The 22,115-nt window shown below is 41.6% G+C and overlaps 3 protein-coding genes and 1 long non-coding RNA gene across 15 annotated transcripts; 3 read left to right on the forward strand and 1 right to left on the reverse strand.

Moving 5' to 3' along the window:
* The first annotated feature begins 1,032 nt into the window (after positions 1-1,032).
* LOC117737360 (protein O-GlcNAcase-like) lies at positions 1,033-4,647 on the forward strand. The gene is made up of 10 exons (XM_034543281.1): positions 1,033-1,198; positions 1,737-1,835; positions 1,927-2,189; positions 2,266-2,440; positions 2,728-2,813; positions 2,984-3,076; positions 3,165-3,253; positions 3,333-3,453; positions 3,532-3,661; positions 4,163-4,647. The coding sequence occupies exons 1-10, from the start codon at positions 1,036-1,038 to the stop codon at positions 4,297-4,299; spliced, it is 1,356 nt and encodes a 451-aa protein (XP_034399172.1). The 5' UTR covers positions 1,033-1,035; the 3' UTR covers positions 4,300-4,647.
* LOC117737271 (soluble calcium-activated nucleotidase 1-like) lies at positions 4,639-18,140 on the reverse strand. 11 transcript variants are annotated; one of them, XM_034543075.1, is made up of 14 exons: positions 17,658-18,140; positions 17,248-17,338; positions 16,317-16,421; positions 16,156-16,204; positions 15,990-16,075; positions 15,801-15,873; positions 15,553-15,650; positions 15,382-15,460; positions 14,882-15,017; positions 13,960-14,089; positions 7,294-7,890; positions 7,050-7,190; positions 6,531-6,734; positions 4,639-5,877 (listed from the first exon to the last, which is right to left on the reverse strand). In XM_034543075.1, the coding sequence occupies exons 1-14, from the start codon at positions 17,685-17,687 to the stop codon at positions 5,507-5,509; spliced, it is 2,190 nt and encodes a 729-aa protein (XP_034398966.1). In that variant the 5' UTR covers positions 17,688-18,140; the 3' UTR covers positions 4,639-5,506. The 11 variants fall into 11 exon arrangements, with proteins under 11 accessions (XP_034398966.1, XP_034399000.1, XP_034399029.1 ...); XM_034543109.1 differs by lacking the exons at positions 14,882-15,017; positions 15,382-15,460; positions 15,553-15,650; ... (2 more) ...; positions 16,156-16,204; positions 16,317-16,421 and having other exon boundaries at positions 17,658-17,681; XM_034543138.1 differs by lacking the exons at positions 14,882-15,017; positions 15,382-15,460; positions 15,553-15,650; ... (3 more) ...; positions 16,317-16,421; positions 17,658-18,140 and having other exon boundaries at positions 13,985-14,089; positions 17,248-17,362.
* Positions 13,999-16,323, forward strand: LOC117737396. Of its 2 annotated transcripts, none has more exons than XR_004610035.1 (3): positions 13,999-14,110; positions 15,349-15,613; positions 15,952-16,323. It is a non-coding gene; the product is annotated as an uncharacterized LOC117737396 (long non-coding RNA). The 2 variants fall into 2 exon arrangements; XR_004610036.1 differs by having other exon boundaries at positions 14,015-14,110; positions 15,398-15,613.
* A 351-nt stretch (positions 18,141-18,491) lies between the features above and the next one.
* On the forward strand, positions 18,492-21,843 carry LOC117737381 (thymidine kinase, cytosolic-like). Its single transcript, XM_034543319.1, has 7 exons — positions 18,492-18,679; positions 18,871-18,902; positions 19,366-19,479; positions 20,183-20,276; positions 20,374-20,463; positions 20,750-20,869; positions 21,165-21,843. Exons 1-7 carry the CDS (start codon positions 18,614-18,616, stop codon positions 21,342-21,344), a joined length of 696 nt encoding a protein of 231 aa, XP_034399210.1. The 5' UTR covers positions 18,492-18,613; the 3' UTR covers positions 21,345-21,843.
* Positions 21,844-22,115: the final 272 nt, after the last annotated feature.

Genomic DNA, 22,115 nt, shown 5'->3' on the forward strand with positions numbered 1-22,115 from the left:
GCTGCAGTCCTCAACAGCTGATGAAGATGCTGATTTTAAATGTCAACTGAAGAGCTGATTTAACTGATCTGAATCTAGAAAATCAGCCTTTGCAATAAATAAAACCCACAAGGGCAGCTGTGATGAACATGTTTACCTTTTAATATTTAATCATGGCACATTTAATGATACATTTAAAAAAATGTATAATTAGTATTTTATTTAGGTATTTTTGCGGTTTGACAAGAAATGCATCCTTTGAAAGTAAGAAAGGATAAAGGAAATTAAACATGCATCTGGCCATAAGGAAGATTAAATATAAAGTAAATGTTCAAGCAAGTAAATAAGTACAAACAAAAAACAGTCATTTTAACCATGCAACACTGTTTGTCAGTCACTCGTGTCAACCATACATTCGGTCCAACAATCAGATATACAAAATATATTCAAAGAGTTCTCGTCACAGGGTTTCTTATAATTGGATTTAAAGATCTATCTATAGAGTTACATCTTAGTTAAGAATAGTGCTTGTCTTTTTATCACAAAACTGGTGAGGTTAGGGAGGGAGAATCACCTGCCAATGTCCTTATTCTGATGTATTTGATCCATTTCGTCCATCTTGCGGGGTAAACGATACATTTCTTACAGTACAAATAATGAATCAACAAATGTTTTTCATGTAGATGTCTTCAGTGTGGTACCACAATAGCATGTTCAATATATATATAACCACATTAATTGACTGGTATGTCATTTGCAGATCTAGTCAGTTTAAATCCAAATCTGATGATGACCTCAGGTCAACCTTTGAGCATCACTTTAGCCGAGCTACAGCAGCCAGACTGTCAGGCACAAAGTAAACAGTAGTCTGATGAAATGTGTTGTATTCTCACTGTAGCAGGCTGAGGTGTTAATCTGTCGTTGGTAAAGAGACACCCGAGGAAGTGTGTAGACGCTCTGTTGACGACTATGACCCCCAAAGGATTTTCCTCTGACCCTTTAAGGTCAGTTTATGATTTAAGATGTCTGTGTAAGCTCCAGTATGAACTGGTTAACATGATCTCTTCCTGTCAGGATCGTCCCACTGAGCTTATTCTCAAACTGGGAGGAGTGCTCACCAATCCAAACTGTGAGTTCCACCCAAACTTTGTGGCCATCCACACCTTGGCTACATGGTGCAAAGCAACCGCCGATGGAGCACAGAGGGATGTGGAAATGGGTGAGGGTCTAGTTTTTTATTAAATTAAATTACACTCTCTGTGCTGCCTTTTATCTCATCCATGAGCTTTAGTGCATACACAGAATATCCCTGCACAAATTTGACTTTTGTAAACTTTTACAATATAGCAATGTGGACAAGGATTGCGACGGTCTGTCCTCCTGCCATTTTGTCCAAAACGCATGATGGATAAGATCTCGCCATAATCACATATACATCAACACATCATGATTATGTTGCTGAAAAAAAGAAATGCCATCTAGCTCATATATGTCTCGAGTGTGAACCTGAACAGAGACCAGTGGCTGCTTGAAATCTTTAAAAAACGGAGCTCATCGTTAGGCACTCACTTGCTAATTGCATTAAAACTTCTTGTGACATAAAACACAGTTTGTCCAGAGGTTATCAAACCCAGACATCTGAGAATAGTAACACAATCAGATGGATAATAATGACAAAAGCAGAAGCCTGAAATATATGATCTATTTGAAGTGTGGACCCTGTGCATCGTCTCACTGTCTCTGACCTCCATCACCAGACGATGAGGAGCAGGACCCCTGCTACAGCCCCCAGGAAGCCCTGACCCTGGCCCTCACTGACTGGCTGCAGGAGTTTCTGAGCAGCGATCAACCCGGCGGTAGAGAGTCACGAACCCTTAACGTTGAACCACACACTGTTTAATGTTATCCAAAAAAACTAAGTGTCATCGCCCCTCCTCATCCTTCCAGGCCGCTGTCGTCCTCCAGCTCGTCTCAAGAAGGAGTCGTCGGGTGAGGAGCCCATGCAGACAGACGTGGGGGAGGGCTCCTATGTTCCTGGACCCGGGGAGAACCCGCTCTACACAGCAGAGCCCCTGACTCTGGATGACCTGAAGCTGCTGTCCGACCTCTTCCACCTGCCGTATGAACACGGCCCGACAGCCAGGACCATGCTGCAGGAGCTGGACTGGCTCAAGAAACACAGTTGGGCCGTCACCGCAGAGACGGACATGGTAGTTTTGCGTGTTTTAGAATATATATTTTTTCTTCTCATCTAGTAAATTCATTTAACGCGGTTTTGTTTTTCAGACTGCAGAGTGGCGCTCCAAAGCGCAGCAGTTTGATGGCATGTGTGAAGCGGTGGTGCAGATGTTCAATCGTCTGTCAAACGCCCCGAACCGCAGCATTCTGTACGACCTCTACAACTACATCTGTGACATCAAGAGTGGGGTCGGTCTGGCTCGGGCCTACGTGAAAACACTCGGTGAGAAAGACTGAATATTGTAATGCTGATCAAACCAAACAGGCTGGCGTGTGTTTGGGGGGGGGGGGGGGCTGCTGTAGGCATGCTAAAGGGGAGAAAAGACCCCGGGACTTCCTGTTAATTTATCAATGAGGAGCAGTGTGTGAAAGTTTGATTCCAAGTGTTAAAAAAGCAATGCAAAGGGTCTCGGCTGAGTTTGATGCATTGTGATGTTCATCTTGAACCACATTTACGACAAAGTTGACTCCATAACCGTGAGCCACCGTGTTATGCTGTGTTGTCCTCAGGAGGGCAGGGTGGACCCTCAGTCCAGCCGATGAACGACGATCCTGAACCCTGGGGCTTCAGAGGAGGCCTCTCTGGAGAGTTCCAGGTGACCTAAACAGGACAATGTCTCAGGACAGCGACTTGATCATATTTTAGTTTAGAATATGTAATTAAAAGGACAGGTGTCTGGTGAATCTCTTCTCTTAAGTATTGTTTTCACATCAGTAAGTTTCCACCGTAGGTCCACTTGAATACACGGTTTGTTTGTACTTGCAGAGAATGCTGCCTTGCCACGGAAACAGGGACCTGTTCAGACATCCTCCCATGACGGCGGTTTACAGCATACGGCCGCACTGCACTGAGGACAAGGTGAGGATGCCAGCTCCTCAGACACTGTGACACTTTAAAAATAAATGTATCCAGCATTGATGTTCCAGTTTTTATTTTTCTGTACTAGCTGGAAGTGCAAAGGATTTTCAGGGAGCTGCAGAGCGCAGGAGAGGGCAAAGCCCCCTTGATGATGCAGCCTCCACTTATCTGTGACGGGTAAGAAGGAGTCAAGTTTCTCTCCAGAGTATTGGTGCTTTTATTCTTCAGTCTTAACATTCCCTCCGGCCCACTGCAGCCTGTCAGCGGGGGAGATCTCCCCTTCCCCTCAGTGCGCTCTTGTCCTGGAGGATGAGATCGGGGTGTGTGGCTACGGCCTGGCTCTCATCGACGCCAAACCAGCCGCAACCAAGATTCAGGTGATCAAATGCAACATCCAGTTTGTGATGAAGATCAAATGCATTTTTTTAAATTTACGTTTTTTGTCATAACTCTAGAGGGCAGTAAGTGAATCAGTGTTGAAGGACTTCCCCTCTCTGGTTACCATACGAGTGCTGCCCCGGGTTACTGATCCCTCTCCAGCCAAGCGCATGATTGGTCAGCTGTTGTCCTCCATCAGGAGCAGTGGTAGGTCAAGGCCTTGCACAATGCCTTTGATGATTCTGAGAAGTGCCTCATGGAACTGGCCCAAACTCGGCTTTAACAGGCTGCATGTTCTCCACAAGGAGGCGCTGTTCAGTCAGTCACAACCAATCTACACCTCTCAACACCTATTTGTAAGGAGGAAAGTTCACAGCAACATCAGTTTATCCCTGCAGCTGTCACAATTAATACTAGTGCCAGCTAAAAGCCCAGTTAATTTTCTTTTTTCCAAATACAATCCAGGTAGAAAGACCTCGCCCCCCCTTCCAAAGTGACTAAAGGACTTACAATAGCACAGAGCCGCGGCATTCAGCAGAAAATATGTAGTACAGGTCTAAATCTGGAATAATAATAATATTGGCTGCTTTTTAAGAGCTTAGCATCCTTCATGAAGCTTTTCAATATTGAGCAGTTCCTTTTTAAAACAGTATCAATCCTTTTCTCAGACTTTAGAGAATAAACATGATCTTTTCTATAACTTTTAAGGTTCCAGAGGAGTTTTCTGTGAGTTGAGGCAGAACGATCGGAGGATGCTCGACTTCTACAGTAAACTGAGCTCCTTCAAACCCATAAAAACAGCCGGTCTACCCCACGACATCGTCGCCATGGGAACAAGCTTGTGAACCAGATGAGTCACAAGGGTCTTCATCAGGTTGCTTACTGTGCAGCACGTCAAACTGGAATTCGTCATTTTTGATCGGTTAATATCATTATCTGTATAATTTAGATGTCATCATTTGCTAATGTTCTCATACAAAGTAACATTAGTCAATGAAATGTGTGCAACAATGTACTATAATGAGAGTGTAATGTAATACGACTCTTTGTAGACATGAACATTTTTAAATGTAACGTCATTCTTTTTTTAGATAAATGAGTTGTTTTAACCCAGCACAATACAAATGTCAACATATTGTTGCATCTGTCAGACACATTAAAAACAAGATTTACATAACAAAACATTTAAACGAGAAGATTTTTATTTGCATTTTGAGAGGATACAAAATAAACATGGTTTCTGTTTAAATAAAATAGCTGGTGTTTCACTTATTCTCTGGCTTGAGAGGCGAACAATCTTCAGTTTATTAACATAAGTAAAAAATATTTGCGGTGGACCTGCTCAGAAAAAACGTATCACATGTAGCTTATAATTTAGAAGTCGATATGCATCACGTTGCTAGACCCATTATTACATAAATATCAATCCAATAACACATCTGTCTGAGCAGGTAAGATAAAGCACAAAGTAATGGGTGAGTTTAATAATTCAAGTTATTTAAGGACACTCTTTCTATTCCTTAAAACATTTAATCCTGTTTATTCCCCTGAGTGTCTGACCAGCAGAGTTCGGCTGCAGGAGAGGACATCCACATGACCTTGTGTTTGATGGACTGATGGATACTCATTGATAGTAATTTACCCAGACTCCTTTGGAATATCAATAGCGTCTACTTATGAAAGCATTAAAAGATCTTAGAAGGTGGTGACCGGCTGGCTATTTCTGCGTGGCTGGTGTGTGTAGCTAGTCACAGATGGGAAGCCCAAACCAGTCGCACTAAAACTGAATTGGTCAATTATTGGTGACACTTAATTGTCTCCCCTGGTGATGTAGCAGTCTCCTGCCCTTTTTACCGACTATTGTTCCATATACAATATATTGTTATCATATAATATTATTATTCGTAAAATATATAATTTGGGGTCATACTACATTATTATTGCACAGTAAAACTGGAAGGGGGATGTAGTACTAAGGACTGAAAACAACAGTGTTGCAAGTATGAAGTCCGCTTCTTAATCTTCTTCGGGGACTCGTCAGCGTTGTCCTCCTCAAATGAACTCCAGTCCTTCAAACTTCACATTCCCCATCTTTGTCTCGGGCATCAGCACCAGACCGTCTAGTGTAAATGCAATGATGTAGGTGGCAATCCGGCCGGCATCCTCCTCTGATTTCAGGGCCAGAATAATCTGATCGTCTGTGTCTGGAACAAACTTGAACGAGGAGAAACCGTGGGTTGGGTTGAGCGGGCCGACATGCCGCACTGCTATGGAGCTAAAATCTGCGGGGCAGGACAGGAGGAGGTTGGTGGCCCGTCGCTCGTCTGCAGTCTCTTCGTAGTGCTCGTGACTGGCACGGCGAGGGAGAAAGAACCAGTGCTGGAGACGCTCACTCCACGCTGCTGACTCATGGATAAGGTAGCCTATAAAACAAGGAACATTGTAGAAGGTGGAGTTAACAATCAAGAAGCGTGGGAGGAAGTATGGGTGTTTTCCACTTTTTTGGCTGCCATCAGTTGTTTTTACTTGGGAAACAAACTAAAGTTAGTGTCCTAACTCAAAATCTAGATGAGAATAGCTGAGTTCATACACTTTTTCTATATTTACTCATCTGGGTCAGCAAACCTTGCACTTGAGCAAAAGCTTTACAACCAGCAACTTTTTCAGAGAGGTTTTCCCTCTCAGGCTTTATGAAAGCTGCCCTTCCCGCTTATTAGTGGAGGTGGTGAGTATGCAGCCAGAGAGGAAGACCTGCACACATTACTCTGCACTAATTAAAATGTACAGTATACTTTATCCTACAAAGATGCTATAATTGAACATCAATGGGACATCGAGCCCTAAATCACAGAGGGAGGCCTTTATTATAAAAGTGCATATAGAACATTATCTTCCAATGAGACTAAATGTGGTAACAGCTATTTACATCAGGGGTTATTCATTTATTTTTGGACTAAGGAACCCTCTGAAACCTAAACTATACCCGTGGCTGCACTTATAAAATGGGATACCACTGCACTAATGGTTGTATATGGACAGGATTATATAGAAGACGACAAAAATAAAAAGTCAGAACCTGGTGGTTGTATCCCTGTTGCGGTCCGCAGGGCATTGTAGTGCGGCACCCAGTTCTCATGCTGCACATCACCGTGGTAACCAACAACTTTCACCCACTCTGGGTGGTTGTTGACGACTTCTCCAGATGTCGTGGTCCACTCTTTGCCCAGGCCGCCAACATACAGGTGCTCATCTTTCACTGCCAGCCACTCAGCCTTGAATCCTGCACACAAAACAAGGACGTTATCTGAAGTTATGTGAACCTCTTAAAATGACCACCGGCCTTCTCAAAGTTGTTTTCTGTGTCGTCAACTGTTTTCTGCTGGTGTTCCAAATATAGTGCACAACACACATTGAAACAATCTAAGACAGCATTGGTTGTATTTGGACTACTTTTGTTGGTGTTTTGTTCTAGACTTTGGGTACAAAACTATTGAAAAGAAATCAAAATGTTTAATACAACTTTGTTTGAGAACTTTTCCACAAAAGACCGACATGTACTCAGTGGATAGAGGAAAGACGTCTTTTGGAGACTGACCTTTAGAGACTGAGCCGTCACCGTCGGGTAGGATAACCCAGGGGACCGCCTGGTTGCCTTCGATCCTGTACACTACGCCTGTACGGTCGTCCACACTGTACAGGTGTCCGTTGAACGCCACCAGCTCGGACAGCTCCATACCTGCAGCACATTAAGTCAAACAAACATTGAGGTGACCAACATACTGATGTGAGAACACAAACTGTGTGTGTGTGTGTGTGTGTGTGTGTGTGGATGCCTTCACCTCGTCCTTTCTCAGCCAGATGACTCTCCAGTGTGACTGTCTCAGCATCCCACTCCACCTCCAGTCTGTCAGCGCTGTCTGAAACAGTCAGGTAACCTCTTTTCATGTAGCTGAACCACGTCTGATCCTTTGAGCTACGCGACGCTATGTCCAGATCCGCAATCACACCAATACGGTAGCGGATGCCGTGCTTGGTCTTCTCTGGCGGACTTAACGGGTATGTGTCATTGTAAGGTTTGTCCCTTCTCTGGTGGTGTGAGAGGCTTCTTGCAATTTGCCCGTTGGCGTCTTTGAAGAGGTCATCCTCACCCTCACTGTGCATTTGCAAACTGTGAATCCTGTTGCGGTAGTAACCTCTCGTGGCAGTGTCTCTGTCTCCTACTGTGCGGTGCAGGTATAACATGAGAACTAAAGCCAGCAGGGTCGCCACAGCGATTGCCCGCCATTTAGGGTGGAAGCGTGAGTCTGAGGCGGTAGCTTGCGTCATGGACACCAAGGCCAGGGGGAGGCGTCGGACGGCAACACCAAAGGAGGTCATGGGAGTATCATCTTCATCCTTACTGTCAGGCTTGGACTTGGGTTGATGACCACTATTGCCTGGGATTGAGCACAGAGAGGCACATTAGAGACATGATGATGGATGTGGTATAAAAGATAAAAAAGGTAACAAAAACTGACAAAGTGCAGTTGCAAACAATCAACAATGTTCCTTACTCGCTTTAACTAAGAGATTCCAGGCCGTTTATCTTTGGGTGAGGTTCCCGTTTAATTACAGTTCACGACTGACAATACAACGTCATTCATTCATTCATATATATAATTTATTATTATTTCCTGGTCTCCCTCTGGTGTGTCTTGCTTGCGGTAAATAAATCAATAAATATATATATATATATATATATATATATATATATATATATATATATATATATATATATATATAAGTTTGTTGAAACATAAATAGCATTTCTTGAGGTATTCAAATTGAATGTGAAAATGCCTAATGTTCATTACATGGCACTGTATAGAGTGGCCTGGCTTTTTTTCCAACTGACAAGAATCTTTTTTTGTATTGTTCATTTAAAATCGGTATACAGTTAAAATAAAATAAAAATAGCTGGGGAAGATGAAAGAATGAACATGGGGAGGCGGAATCATGTTGGAAAAAAAGACTGTTGTTCCTCTTGTTCTTTGTTCACAACACAGCGTTGTTGTCCCATTCATGCAGAACCTCTAATATGCATACTGAGTAGGTAGCTGGCACGTCCTACTTTCTCAGGACTACAAGCATGCAAGAAAACTCGCTCTGCCTGATGTTAAAATCTAATTATTTCTTCCTTCTGTTTGCCAAATGTGTAAACTGTAACTGCATTCACTAGTGCCGTTTGGGAAAGAAAAAAAACATCCAACTCATGAGAAGGATTCAGGGTTCCCTGCAGTGTTTTGTAATAGAGGTGAGCCACCTTGCACAAAATGAAGACCCGCTCCAATAACCTAATTAAAATTAATATACTCATCATTTTTGTAAACACATACCTCCAGGGAGGCACAATTTCACTCATTTAATGTGTGACTGTTGTCTAGGCCCTCATCTACAAACTACATTGATCACAAGTAGAGAAGCGTAAGGATGAGCACCACCTCTGCTAAAGCACGTCCTATGAGAGGCCCTGTTCCTCTGTGGATTCAGTGAAATGCCTAAAGCTCACCGGCTAAAATGCACCATCAAAAAGTTAAAAACAAGGCCATTTTTCCTGTTCCCGGAAAACAAAATCGACCTGATCATCTATTTCTAGAATTCAATAGTAGTACATTTGACACAACATGCCAGTTGTAGCTGTTGGTAGACTTGGACATAAATGTCATAAACAACTCATCTTAGTTTAACACCTGATTACACCAAACCTCGTGATCTAAAACCATGCTGACAATGTGCAGGAGACCATAGGATCCACAGACTTATATATATATGGTTATATATGGTTATAATAAGCCATTCTTTTATTTTAGTTAAAAATGGGCTCCTCAATTGTTTTAAGTTTCACAAAAAGATATAGGGCAGGTAAGATATGCCAACGGAGATCCTGCCCACTGAAATACGAGAGGTGCGATTTAATTTGTGACAACAAGAGTGCCATGGTGTTCCTCGACGTCTCTGTTAATTGCAAACTACAAATAAGCAAATAAGCTTCAGCACAGTCATAGGTTGAGTCAAATGATGTGGTTCATCCCCGTTTAAATTATTGTATAGTAATAACTAGACAATGGTAAAACATTACCACCCAAAACAGAAAACAAAACTGCTTAAGTTTACTATAACTTGTTCTTTTGCATGCATTACCACAAGTGTTAATTCCTGTAGTTTAGAACATAATTTCCTGAAAAAGTAAACCCCGTCCCAGCAATTACAAATGATTGCTTGAGATTGAAATGCATGACTGAAGCATTTTATATTATAAAGTTAGCTCTGCAACAAATGCAGCTTCAAAATAAATGTAAATTACACATTGGCGGTAGTGCTGAAGCAATATCTAGGCGGGGCTGACGATGCAAAGCATTTATGTAATTATACAGATAAAAATCACCATTTCGCAATCCCAATTAAATGTCACAACAGCGCCAACAAAATGTCTCTGTGAAAGAGCAATAACAGCTGAAGAAAACAGTCTGCTTTAATAACTACATTCTGAAAAATATAGGTAGAACCAGTTAGTTGAAATATTTACCAAGAGCTTAATTGGTATTACTGAAAAAGTGGACTACATAATTTTACATCCCATACAGCTGGTAACCATTACTTTTCCCCCAATGCCTATTCAGTGACTCTAAACAAGTTCACACTCCTTGACTAACATGCTCTATAACATACACGTCAAAGTCTTGGACAACAAATAATGCCCTTATTGTCACTATTGTATGCATGGCCCCCATTTCCCATCCGTCTACACCACAGACCCAAACACTGCCTCGCTGTACGCTGTAAGAATTCAATTATTCACCCTTGCTTCGCCTCTTCTGCCCTGGACACGCTGTAACCATCATGCTGTTCTCCGTCGCACGCATCTGATAATAAACTTGACGTCCCTCCAGCCCTCTGGCTCTAATGAATAACTGATCTCTATCTCACCAAGTCTCCTCCTTTTCTCTCTCAAGTTTCCTATGGGCAGGTTTTACTTAACTGCTAACAAATAAGTCAATCCGGAAGAACGGGTTTCACAAACCAAACTTGTAAAAGGTGTGTATGAATATAAAAATGGGATTAAGAAAGCATTTACTGATTAGTGCTGCTGAACAGTTTCTTTATAGCAAAAGACTCAATAGATGATGTGGTATATCTAAAATCCACTGAATGGATTTAATACATCCACATTTCTCCATTATGTGTCATGCCCACTGTACATTGTCATTTAAGGTCACAGGGAAGCACCCGCTTTCAGATGTGTGCATGAGTTTCATTGTTTTAAGGACTGATGTGCGATTGTACCGACATTACTTCTTAACCCTAGCACCAGTTCTGTTAATCAACACGCATTGTATAATTTCCCATTATCTAGATTTCATTAACCCAGTTGATCCAGCAACCTACCAAATATTGGAAGGTTACAGCTTTATTCATGCAAAATGTTGTTTGCTTTCTGCCTGTTTCATATTTGACCAAAGTCAAATCTTTACTTGCTTTTTCTGGAGCTTTCAAACACACCTTGTAGTCTCCCACTGTAGGTGGAGTTACCAGGATAGAGGCGCCTCTGTTGCCCTGAATTTTTTTCAGTATGTATGTATGTATGTATGTATGTATTGTATTCTAGACACATGCCCGCTTGAGTCAAATCCACCTGGATGAGTAAACAGGTAAACTAAAACCTATCAAAGTAGAAAGACAGTTGCTGTTTTTACCAGATAGTAAGCCATATGTGACAGTGAAATAAAAAGCAACACATGCACACGGGCAGTTGATTTCCCACTTTAAGTTAGTTACCTCAACGTTGATCAAGAAAGAAAGCCATCAACTGGTCTCTGAGCTCAACAGGATCACGTTACGGCTCTGATGCTGTTGTAATTTCACGCCACCGCTCATTCATTCACCGTAAACGTGACCGATACCTGTTCAGCCTCGAAGGCAGAGCGACACGACGAGTCAGAGAAGCGCCCGGTGTTACGGTTCAACGGGGTCGCCTGTTAAACCGTAACACCAGCAGCAGTTGTAAACTTTGACCGGTGTAACGGTTCAACGGGGTCGCCTGTTAAACCGTAACACCAGCAGCAGTTGTAAACTTTGACCGGTGTAACGGTTCAACGGGGTCGCCTGTTAAACCGTAACACCAGCAGCAGTTGTAAACTTTGACCGGCTTCTACGAAAAGTGAACACAATGTTCAAACCTTTAAAACTAATATATAATTTAGGCCATGCAAAAGTAAAAGGATTCAACGTCGGAGTCCGTCCGGATAAAAGACGTGTCGGTGAGTATGTAGTGAGACAAACGGTTTACACGGCGTTGGAGACGCAACGGCTCAATTTTAAAGCGCTAGCCGTGAAGCTAACACCGGCTAGCGACGTGCGCGTGCTAGCCGGTGCGACGAACCTCTGCGACGTTGCCGCTAGTTTCACCAACACGCTCATACACCGGACAGAAGGGGCTCCACGGAGTTAAGACGTGTCAGGTCGTCGTTTAGTGACTCGTAAACCTTGGGGCTTAGTTACCTGACGCAGAAGGTCTTTAAGTCCGACCGGTTGGCCATCGACGCGCAGTCTCTCGGTGATTAGCTCCTCCTGCCTGGAGACTGAACCAACACGTTCAACTCACCACACTGCCGAACACGGACTACTGGCATCCCAACAACTTCCTGGACACAAGGCTGGTGTTTTATTCACTACGAGTTTACATCTTCAGAGACATGTGAAGGAGCAACTCGTTTTATTTGTTAGGGACAGAAAACGAGTCCTCTGGTCATGGACTATCCTGATTCACATTTAAAAGGACACCATTGCTGTGCAGCCCCTTGGGCCTTGACCAGCCCATGAATGGTCTCTTTATCTAATATGCCCGTATTGATAGAGATGACGTGGACAACATATTTGGAACTCAACCACTTCTCTGAAAAAAGACCTACAGTTTGATGGACACCTGTCTAAATGTCAACTAACACCGCACATCATGAAGGTATTATTGCAGGGCTGTTGTATTATGATTGCATTAGCTTTAGCTACATGTAGGATCCCTATAAACCGGAAACCAGCCAGCATGCTGTGTCAGCCTTGGTTTTATGTGTCAGTTAAGGCCAATTTGACTGGCTACAGCTTTATTTGGGAATATGCACAATGAGAGTTCAGTATTCACTATAATACATTTATTTTAAAACTAGATTTTGAGACAGGCCACAATATTAATAATGCAGGACCAGCCTTGACATAATAGTGTAGTTAAGTTGTAAAGAAATCCCTAATAAACTTGCATTAATCAAATTACCATAACTATGGCTATGACAGATGTGGAGCTGATCCTAAAATTGTATTTGCATTTTTGGGAGTATTATACCATGCCACAAGTTGCTTCAAAGATAGCACAATCAAATTGCAGCAAATCTCATCTACTTACACGCATATACACACAAACAACTGCCACTACAGTAATTCTCAAATATACATATTTATTGTGATGAATTTCTTCATAATCTACTGTCATGATTAATAGAACACTGTTAACAATAATGTGATTTTTATTTAAGATGCTAGAATCAGTTAAACACTTCTTTTTTTTAATATGTGCATTTAAATATCAGTAACCTACTATTAGGATCAAATGTAATATAATAAAGTTTCCTGGTTGAGATGTCAGCATTGTGTAGGTTACAATCAAAACCTACATTCACTTGTTACGATATATCAGTCGTCTTAACATGAGCTCCTATTCATGTCCTACTGATAAACTTTTAAGTTGCTTTACAAATTGTCACAAGAAATAAAAACACCAAACAAACTCCCCCTTTTACAATATGGCTAAACTACTTATCAACTCTACAACTCTTAGTGTGCCGGAGGAACAGTACTTCCTGATAACATTGTGCACAATGGTCATTAAATAATCTGTTTACAACTGAGCAAGCTTGACAGCAGTATAATTTGCTACAATCACTATCTTTGAAGTGACTCGGCTTTAGGCACACAATGTTTTCATGAAACGTTTTTCTGACTCTACAATGAACAAGTGTGAATAACAAATGATACAGTAAACAAGATATTCAAAACAATCCATGCCACCTCATTGTTGTTCAATAAAAATGACAGAAATTGTACAAACCTGAAATAATGCATGTTATCAGTATTGGTGCACAGTGATTCTGTTCAGTTGGATGCTGATTACGGAGGGTTGTTGACATTAGATTATGGAGCAAAGACTGCCGCCTCAGCTCCTTCTCATCGTCTTTAAGAGAAGCTACAGAGGGGGAAAAAAATGAAAACAACTGGTATAAAACCTTGAAGACTATAAAAACATACTACAGTCAATAAATGCATACTGAATATTGTGTGTAACTACTAAAGATGGTTTGGATGGTGAAAAGAAGGCCTAGCAATTTTAAAACTACTACTGCCACACAGTTACAGGGTTTACGTTAATATTGTATAATTATTAGTCAGACAAAATACAGAGACTAGAAAATGACATGAACCTTTTTGTTTTGTGAACGTGTGTACCTTTGTTAGGTCATACTCCCCATCTACCAGTTGCTCAATGATATTGAAGTGGTCGGTGTTCGCCACATCCTCCATGGTCACGTTAAGTCCTGACGCCTCTAAAGTCTTTAAAGCCAGAAGAAAGAGGTCAGTAAATACTACATGTATACACACAATTATTTAACAAAACATATCTTGGTAAAACATGATTACAAATCAATTACACATAGAAATGTAATTTGTCAGTTTGTGAGCTGAAATCTTAAAAAACGGATACACAGGAAATCCATCAAATTCAGTTCCCTGTGCCATAACAGTGTTTACGAGCTACAGTAGCCGTTATGTTTATCGACGTTGTGTCGAGGCTTTCATCATAAGTCATTTTTTTGTATTTGTGATCCGATCTAGGGTTGAAGTTCTGCTTAAATAAAACAAAAAAAAGGAATGTCTGATTAATTGACCATAAAGTTATTATCTTCCACTTTAAAAGATACCACTAGGAGGTTTTGATCACTAGCAGAATTTTGAGTGGGTTTCCCTTTTGTTTGTATCGTAAACAAGGAAGTGCATGTGCGCAATCCTGCCACAGGTTTTACAATATTGCGCTGGTTGTCAGTTGCCGGCATTTACACTCAAAGAAACATAGTTATAAAGAAACATAGTTATGCACCAACACAGGCAGTGAAGAGGACCAATGCAATGAGTGTTACAAGAAGACTCCACAGGGTATCTTTGATATATAATTCAATCATACTCTAATCAAGCCTGTTCAGGGTTCACCAGGGACAGGCTTGTCCAGGGTGAGCCTGTCCAGGGTGAACCCTGGCCGCCCAGCTACCCTGAACAGGATAAGCGGTTAAAGGAAATGGATGGATGGGTACGCTAATCAAAATAGTGTATATGCTCAGAAGCACTGACTTTGTAGTATTCTTCTGACTGCTTGCGAAACTCGGGCGAGTCGTTCTCAGCGACGGCCACAATGATTTGGCAGCTGGAGGAGGAGAGTTTGAGCTGAGGGACCAGTTTGCTGGGGCTGTTCCTCACTCCCACCTCCCTGCAAACAGGAGACACCCAGAGTCAAATACTGAGTGGGACGACACACACGCACGCACTTGCATAATGTGTTGACATGTTGTAAACCCGCTGTGTTTCAGGACATTTTGACTCTCTAATCTAACACATTTTCCATGTGATTTCCAGGACTGGAAAATTGGTCAACCTTATTACCAGGTTTCCCAACGAGGCTTGGGAAACCTGTTGTAAAAAGTGGGCAACAATCAGATCACTAGTGTGTGTGTGTGTGTGTGTGTGTGTGTGTGTGTGTGTGTGTGTGTGTGTGTGTGTGTGTGTGTGTGTGTGTGTGTGTGTGTGTGTGTGTACTACAGGTAAAGTTGCATGCACTGCAGTAAGGAACGTACTCTGTCATCTTCAAAGGTTCGTTGATGTAGGTGGACAAGATGGGCAGGAGGTCATATATGCCACTAACAAGAAAAGCACCTGTTCGACAGATGGAGACAAAACTAGATCAGGTATACGTCTTTGCGTCTCAACTTTGCATTTCTTGTCCCATTTTACCGGATGGACCTTACCTTTGATCTGAGGAGTGATGCTGTACTGCGACCAGTCAGTGGAGAGGACCATTGCAGCCAGGTGAGCCCCAGCAGAGTGGCCACACAGGTACAGACCACTGAGGGAGAGATCAGTTTAAAAAAGATAAACAGATGATCGTGATGATGGCCTTTTATCTCTTTCTGGGTAAGAGAAGAGCGGGGTTCGAGGGAACATTTAAAAATGCATTTTAATGTAATGCATTAAGATGAATTAATAGCATGGATACCTGATGTGAGAATACTGCTGCACCACGGACACAACACTCCTGCGTACTTGAGATACCATCAGGTCCATGCTGCCTGAAAGGGGCACAGGCAGAGTGCTGACATTCCCAGCTCATCTTCATAAAACCATCTTCTTCTTTTTTGTTCACCCAGCAAGACAAACAATCTTATCGGAAATGAAGAGACTCTACCTTTGGGGGCGGTGTCATAATCAACAGCAACCACCACTACACCTTTGTCAACGAGTGGAACAGCCATGAATCCTGACTCCTCCTTGCTGTACGAGCACACAGCATCAATCAGACAAACCTGAACAAGACATTTAAATCTGCAATGTCGAAGACAACACAACATTACCTGAGAAACTGCCAGTAGCCTCCATGTAGGTAAATGACAAGGGGGACATCTGAAACAGAGGGAATCAGGCCTGTTAATCCTCACGCATTATGTAAGCTTCTGCTATTTGAAGCATGCCAAGGGAGGGTAGTTGGTGTCATGGCAGTCACACATGCCAATACCCAAAGAGTTGGTGCTGGGTATGTAGACATCTAGTTTCTCTCCATCTCCCTCCCCGTATGGCACGTTGAGCAACGTTTGAGCCAGACCACGGGCTTGCTCCGTACCTGGAGGGACACGGACACACACACACACACACACACACACACACACACAGTAGCAAAGCATGACACGGTACAACATATACATATATATATATATACAGTGTGAAAATGTATACCATTAACATTTCTCTGTGTATTAGGTCATTGTGGACAATGCGGCCAAGTATTTTGAGCAATATTCGATTTTAGCATCAATGTGATGAAGTTCTGATTTTGTGTCTAATGCACTGGTTTAGATGAAAGCAGACATTCCCAGAAGTTGTCATGGGAGGCCAGTGGGTTAAGGCACTGACCGTGAACGGTAACAACCCAGATTCAACTGCAGTTGGGGACCTTTGTTGCTGTTGGCTCTTTAATTAAGGCATCAAATGGAAATGGTATATACGATTCATAATCAAGTTTCCGATTGTGAAGAAGCATATTTATAAAGGATATGTTCAAAATTCTGTAAATGTGCCCCTTTTTGTTTAGTTCCGGCTACAAAACCTGGCTCAGTATGCTCACCAAATTGAATGCAGTGTCCCAATTAGGTAATTTATATGGAAAATGTAGATTAGATGGAGCATGTTTTTGTGTTTTAAAAAAACAAAACTCATCCAGAATACAGTTAGTTATTCAGTAAAAAAAACAAAAGAAACAAACGTGTGAAATATATTATAGCAGCTTGCGTTTTCCAAGTCAACATATCTTAAAAAACATGCCGACTATCCATCTCGGGCTACACATGTTCGACATGGACATACAATTTGGCAAAGCACCTGTGTTACTGCTGGCCGACCGGATTTATGTGCATTGTTGCAAAAGCATCTTAGATTCAAAACAGACCGACCTTCCTTTAAAGCCTTCACGTGAGCCTTGATCACGTCGTCTGCCGACATCCTGTGCGACCACCAGCTGGGTGAATACTGCCTCTCAAGCTCCTGTGACACGGAGAGACTGCTGTCAGCCGCGCGGCCATGAAAGCCGAGACACCGCTGATAAACACGGTGAACAGCGCCCTCCTGGTTATTATTAGTATTTACGCTCTGCTTTAATGAGGCTGTCAATCTTTTAATGCAACTTCATTCATCGGTTGTAAAAATTAAAAAAAAGGAACTATATAATAGTTATTTCAAAACGTCGAATTATAGGCTAAACTCACAGTTAGAGATATACAAATTACAATATTCCTGCCAACGTTACAGACAACAATCTCAGAATGCGAGCAGAGAGAAAATAGGAAACACCACACACTCTTACATCTTTCTTCATTTTAGTCCAGTGCATCATTTTTGGTATCTCTGGTATCGACTTAATTCGCCGAAAGTCTGCTGGAAGATAAATCCGATCCGCATGTGCGCAGCTGAAAGACTTCCGGACTTTAGACTAACGACCGAGAGTACACGCGTCTGTCTCCTGCTCACCAACCACGACACACAGCTGCTTTCCGAGGAGTAAAAGGCATGGCGTGCTGATCTAACACTGCTCGTCCAGCCAGAACTACAGGCTTTGTTTGTCAATGCTATTGAATCTAATAAGTTGTATTGTATATTGTGAGTTGAAATGTGTGCAGTGGGTTTCTGCGTTTTGCTTCATTTAACTGTAAAAGGTTACATTATTCTTGGCATATTGTTCAGTAAATAGCCAATCAAAAAGAAAACCTGAATGTGTGAATTTGAAAGCTTATCTTTAAATCTGAAAGTTTCTACAAGTAACATTTTACAATCCCACATTCTTCTTCTTCTTCTTTTTGGGGTTTTATGGCGGATGACATCCAACAAAAGGTGCATTACCGCCACCTACTGTACTGGGGTATGGACCAGAGTTATCTATCCCTCCAACATGTACAATCCCACATTATAAACTAAAAAAAAGGACAAATATATGTAAAAGGGGCTTGTCCCACCGATATGATATTCTGTGATTTGATTGGTCAAAGCACATTGCTCACATTGCTCTGACCAATCAGAGCACATTACTCACATTGCTCTGACCAATCAGAGCACATTGCTCTCCGCCGTCGCATCTGGTTGGTTCAAAGATTCACGTGACTCTACGTTCATTGGTTGAATCTGAGATAAAGCTTCCCAGAACCGCCGGCGCGCTTTATTCAACGTTTTGATTCAAGACAACTTCTCCTGTGGGATTACATTAGTAATATATATCTTATTTATTTAACAGTTTTTAATTATTATTCATAACGTCTTTAAGATAAAATGGACTGTGTGGATTTCCCAAGAGTTCTGCCAAATTCCCCGAGAAAAGCACGGGGACAAATTCAGGTTCGTGTTTGATTGATCTGAACGTTAACGGCGATATTGTCTCAATCGTACAAGTAAACCAGCTCAGATAAACAGAACACTACTGGATAACTATGTGTCTCTTTCTCAAATAATACCCTGTCATTGCCTTCCATCTCTTTAACGTGCAACTACTTCCTCCGTCTTGACTAACTCTCCACTATTATCGGCAGGTCATCTTTGGACCGATGTTTTCAGGCAAAAGGTGAGTTATTCATTCACTAACATACAAACAACACGTCTCTTTGCACGCGAGGCTAGCTGTTTACTTTATTATTATTATTATTATTATTATTATTATTATATTAGGGGTAAACACAATATTCTGTCCAGGCTTCCACATCCCGCCAAATCGTTTCCATTGTTTACCCAGCTCCCACCTCTATAATCTAACGTTGTGTGTAAAGCGTACAGTTGCTATACAGTAACGTTATGCTTTGTTTAACACATTTTACGACCATGTTTTACTGATGTTGCACATTATGCTAAACAATATTACATAATATTCATTACCTGTTATGTTTAAGTATGTTGTAGCAAGTTGTATGAAATTGGCGTTAAAAAGGCTGTCATATAGGTTTGCTGACTATTGTATTTTCATGAACAAAATGGATGGGTGTTCACTGATATTAACCAAATTAAATTTCTATATTTCGTCTAACTTGCAGCACTGAACTGATGCGAAGAGTGCGCCGCTTCCAGATAGCCCAGTACAACTGCTTGGTGATCAAATATGCCAAAGACACACGTTATTCTGACACCGGCATGGCCACGCATGACAAGTACGTCCTCGGTTCTCCTTTACTGTCATATTCGACTGTTACTCACACAAGGTCATGAAGACCTTAGGGTTTTGTAACCTTGTTCAATAGTTTGGTATTCATTTGTGCATACTTACTTATAGTGATATTGCCACATATTAAGGGCTGCATGGTGGTGTAGTGATGGTACTGTTTCCTCACAGCAAGAGGGGCCTGGGTTTGATGTGTAGTTTGCATGTTCTCCCTGTGTCAGCGTGGGTTCTCCCAGGTTCTCCAGCGTCCTCCCACAGTCCAAAGACATGCATCTTAGGTTAATTAATTACTCTAAATTGCCCACAGGTGTGAATATTGTCTGTCTCTAAGTGTTGGCCCTGCCATGGTCTGGCGACCTGTTCAGGGTGGACGTTGCCTTTTCCCCATGTCAGCTGGGATCGTCTCCAGCCCCCCGGGACCCTGAACAGGAAGTTAATGAATGGATGCACATATCACACTACAAAGAGTTAGAGATGACAACATGTTACGCTGAGGTGGATTTTTTTGTAAAGTGCATCTACAAGTGCAACAATAAACCTTCTTGTCTAAAAAGGTCAACTTTATTTAGATTTGTGTATTCTTTGCACATACCGCTTCTGGAATAAGCTCATGCATCAGAGTTCGGCAGCTTCATGGAGGATGGAACAAACGAAAGCTTCAATTTCCCCCCTCTATCTTGTCCATCTTTTAGAAGCACAATGGAAGCTGTACCAGCAAGTTGTCTGGAAGAAATGCGGCCTCTGGCATTACAAGCCTGTGTCATTGGAATTGATGAAGGGCAGTTTGTAAGTCTACATATACTGTATATGTTTTTCTCTTTGCCTCCTTAGAGACAGGATGTCTTACTCAGGACAAATCTCCCCCTAACTATTGTTATTGTAGTTTCCAGACACAGTGGCGTTTTGTGAAGAGATGGCAAATTTGGGGAAGACAATCATTGTAGCTGCTTTGGATGGAACCTTCCAGAGAAAAGTGAGTATTTGTGTTTTGTCTCCGAGTGTCATCGTGATACTAGCAAACACTCTCAGTTCATAATGACAGACGGACACTGTGTGGATGCTGCAGATAGAGCACCTCTGTGGGTGTGCACGGAACAACAAGTCCAAGACAAACTCATTGAAGAACAATGTGCATGAGCAGCACTATAACAGAGGTCAACATGCTCATTAGTCCTCACTATAGTGCGTCTGTTCTGTCCTCGTAATGTGATTATACCTCCATCCACTCAGTGGTGCTTTTCTGCTGTCCATTCTTGTAGCCATTTGGAAACATCCTGAACCTCATCCCTCTAGCAGAGAGCGTTGTGAAGCTCCACGCCGTCTGCATGCAGTGTTACAAAGAAGCCGCCTACACCAAGAGGATAGGAATCGAGAAGGAGGTGAGGAAGCAATCCTAAGGAAACTAAGTGCTTCAGAACACTTTTCTGGGTTGGACAAATAACATCTAATCTTTCTGTATGCCTTAATTATATTTTAACAAGATAGTTTTACCACATACTAAATACTTGAACATATATTTATTTTACTGCTCCATAATGTTTTACTGAGATAATTCTGATTTAGTATTGTGTCTTTCAGCCACTTTTAATTATAGAGTTGGTAATGAAACCCAAAGTCCCCTTTTCTTTTCATCAAATTCTTGTAAACCTGTCAACTATTGTTTCTCTGCTCCAGGTGGAAGTGATTGGTGGACTTGACAAGTATCAGGCGGTGTGCCGAAAGTGTTACGGAGGTCTGGTGGTGGACAAAGAGAACAATGCTCCTTTCAGGGATGAAACGCCACAACATTTCCTCTCAGGAAAACCTGTGGACTCTGCAATTCCTAGGAAGCTTTTTTCTTCTCTCCATCTCTGAACTCATCCAGAGATGAAATTATTTTTTGTGTGCAAGTGGTGCGTTGGCATTGGTAGGAAAATGGATTCTTATATGCGCGTGTGTGTGTTGTATTTGCATTTTTTATGTTTTGGACAATGTACTAACCCTAAACATTATTGGCCCAACTAATAACTCTGTCATAGGTTTCACTACACTGTGGTTGTTTGTGCTCCTCGCAACATCTTTAACATATCTTGTCAAATGTAATATTTTTAATATATTTTTTAATGTATAAATGTATTTGCTGCTTTCATTTATAAAATAAAATACCCTTAGTGGAACGTTTAGGTCATGTTTGGCAAGTCAGGAGTAGTTGTTATTGAAATTCAATTTAAATTGTACATTGTATTGTAATGGTTGGGAGACGATACTTTGCCCATTTTGAAAGTTACAGTGTATGTTTTGAACTCTGCACACCTGTGATACATAACTGAATGCCCTCAACAGAGGACCAAAATAAATCCTGACAGGCTCTGAAGTTGTGCAACGAGGTGGCATGTTGGAATGGACAAAGTATATCAAACCTGTATTATTGCAGTCCACCGATGCAACAATAACCTTAATCTACCTGAACATTATTTAAATAATCTCATTCTGACATGACTAATAAATAAAGTACATGAAAAAGAAATCAAGCTAACCAAAGTGACCAGTATTGTCAGTTTTTATAAAACAGTTGTAGGCATCACACATGATCTAGCCTTGCATCTAAAACATGCACAGTGATCAAATCTAACTTAAACTTGACCC

This window comes from Cyclopterus lumpus, chromosome 1 (genome assembly GCF_009769545.1).
Source record: "Cyclopterus lumpus isolate fCycLum1 chromosome 1, fCycLum1.pri, whole genome shotgun sequence".
Taxonomy (NCBI): domain Eukaryota; kingdom Metazoa; phylum Chordata; class Actinopteri; order Perciformes; family Cyclopteridae; genus Cyclopterus; species Cyclopterus lumpus.

Excerpts from the sequence above, each read along its gene's own strand:
- LOC117737271 (XM_034543075.1), bottom strand. The coding sequence starts at position 17,687 with ATGATGCACTGGACTAAAATGAAGAAAGAT. Across the intron at positions 15,461-15,552 it reads CATCACTCCTCAGATCAAAG|GTGCTTTTCTTGTTAGTGGC; the intron begins GTAAGGTCCATC and ends TCTGTCGAACAG. Across the intron at positions 7,191-7,293 it reads TCTGGCTGAGAAAGGACGAG|GTATGGAGCTGTCCGAGCTG; the intron begins GTGAAGGCATCC and ends AATGTGCTGCAG.
- LOC117737381 (XM_034543319.1), top strand. The coding sequence starts at position 18,614 with ATGGACTGTGTGGATTTCCCAAGAGTTCTGCCAAATTCCCCGAGAAAA. Across the intron at positions 20,277-20,373 it reads GAATTGATGAAGGGCAGTTT|TTTCCAGACACAGTGGCGTT; the intron begins GTAAGTCTACAT and ends TTGTTATTGTAG. Across the intron at positions 20,870-21,164 it reads GGATAGGAATCGAGAAGGAG|GTGGAAGTGATTGGTGGACT; the intron begins GTGAGGAAGCAA and ends TCTCTGCTCCAG.
- LOC117737360 (XM_034543281.1), top strand. The coding sequence starts at position 1,036 with ATGATCTCTTCCTGTCAGGATCGTCCCACTGAGCTTATTCTCAAACTG. Across the intron at positions 2,190-2,265 it reads TCACCGCAGAGACGGACATG|ACTGCAGAGTGGCGCTCCAA; the intron begins GTAGTTTTGCGT and ends TTTGTTTTTCAG. Across the intron at positions 2,441-2,727 it reads GGCCTACGTGAAAACACTCG|GAGGGCAGGGTGGACCCTCA; the intron begins GTGAGAAAGACT and ends TGTTGTCCTCAG.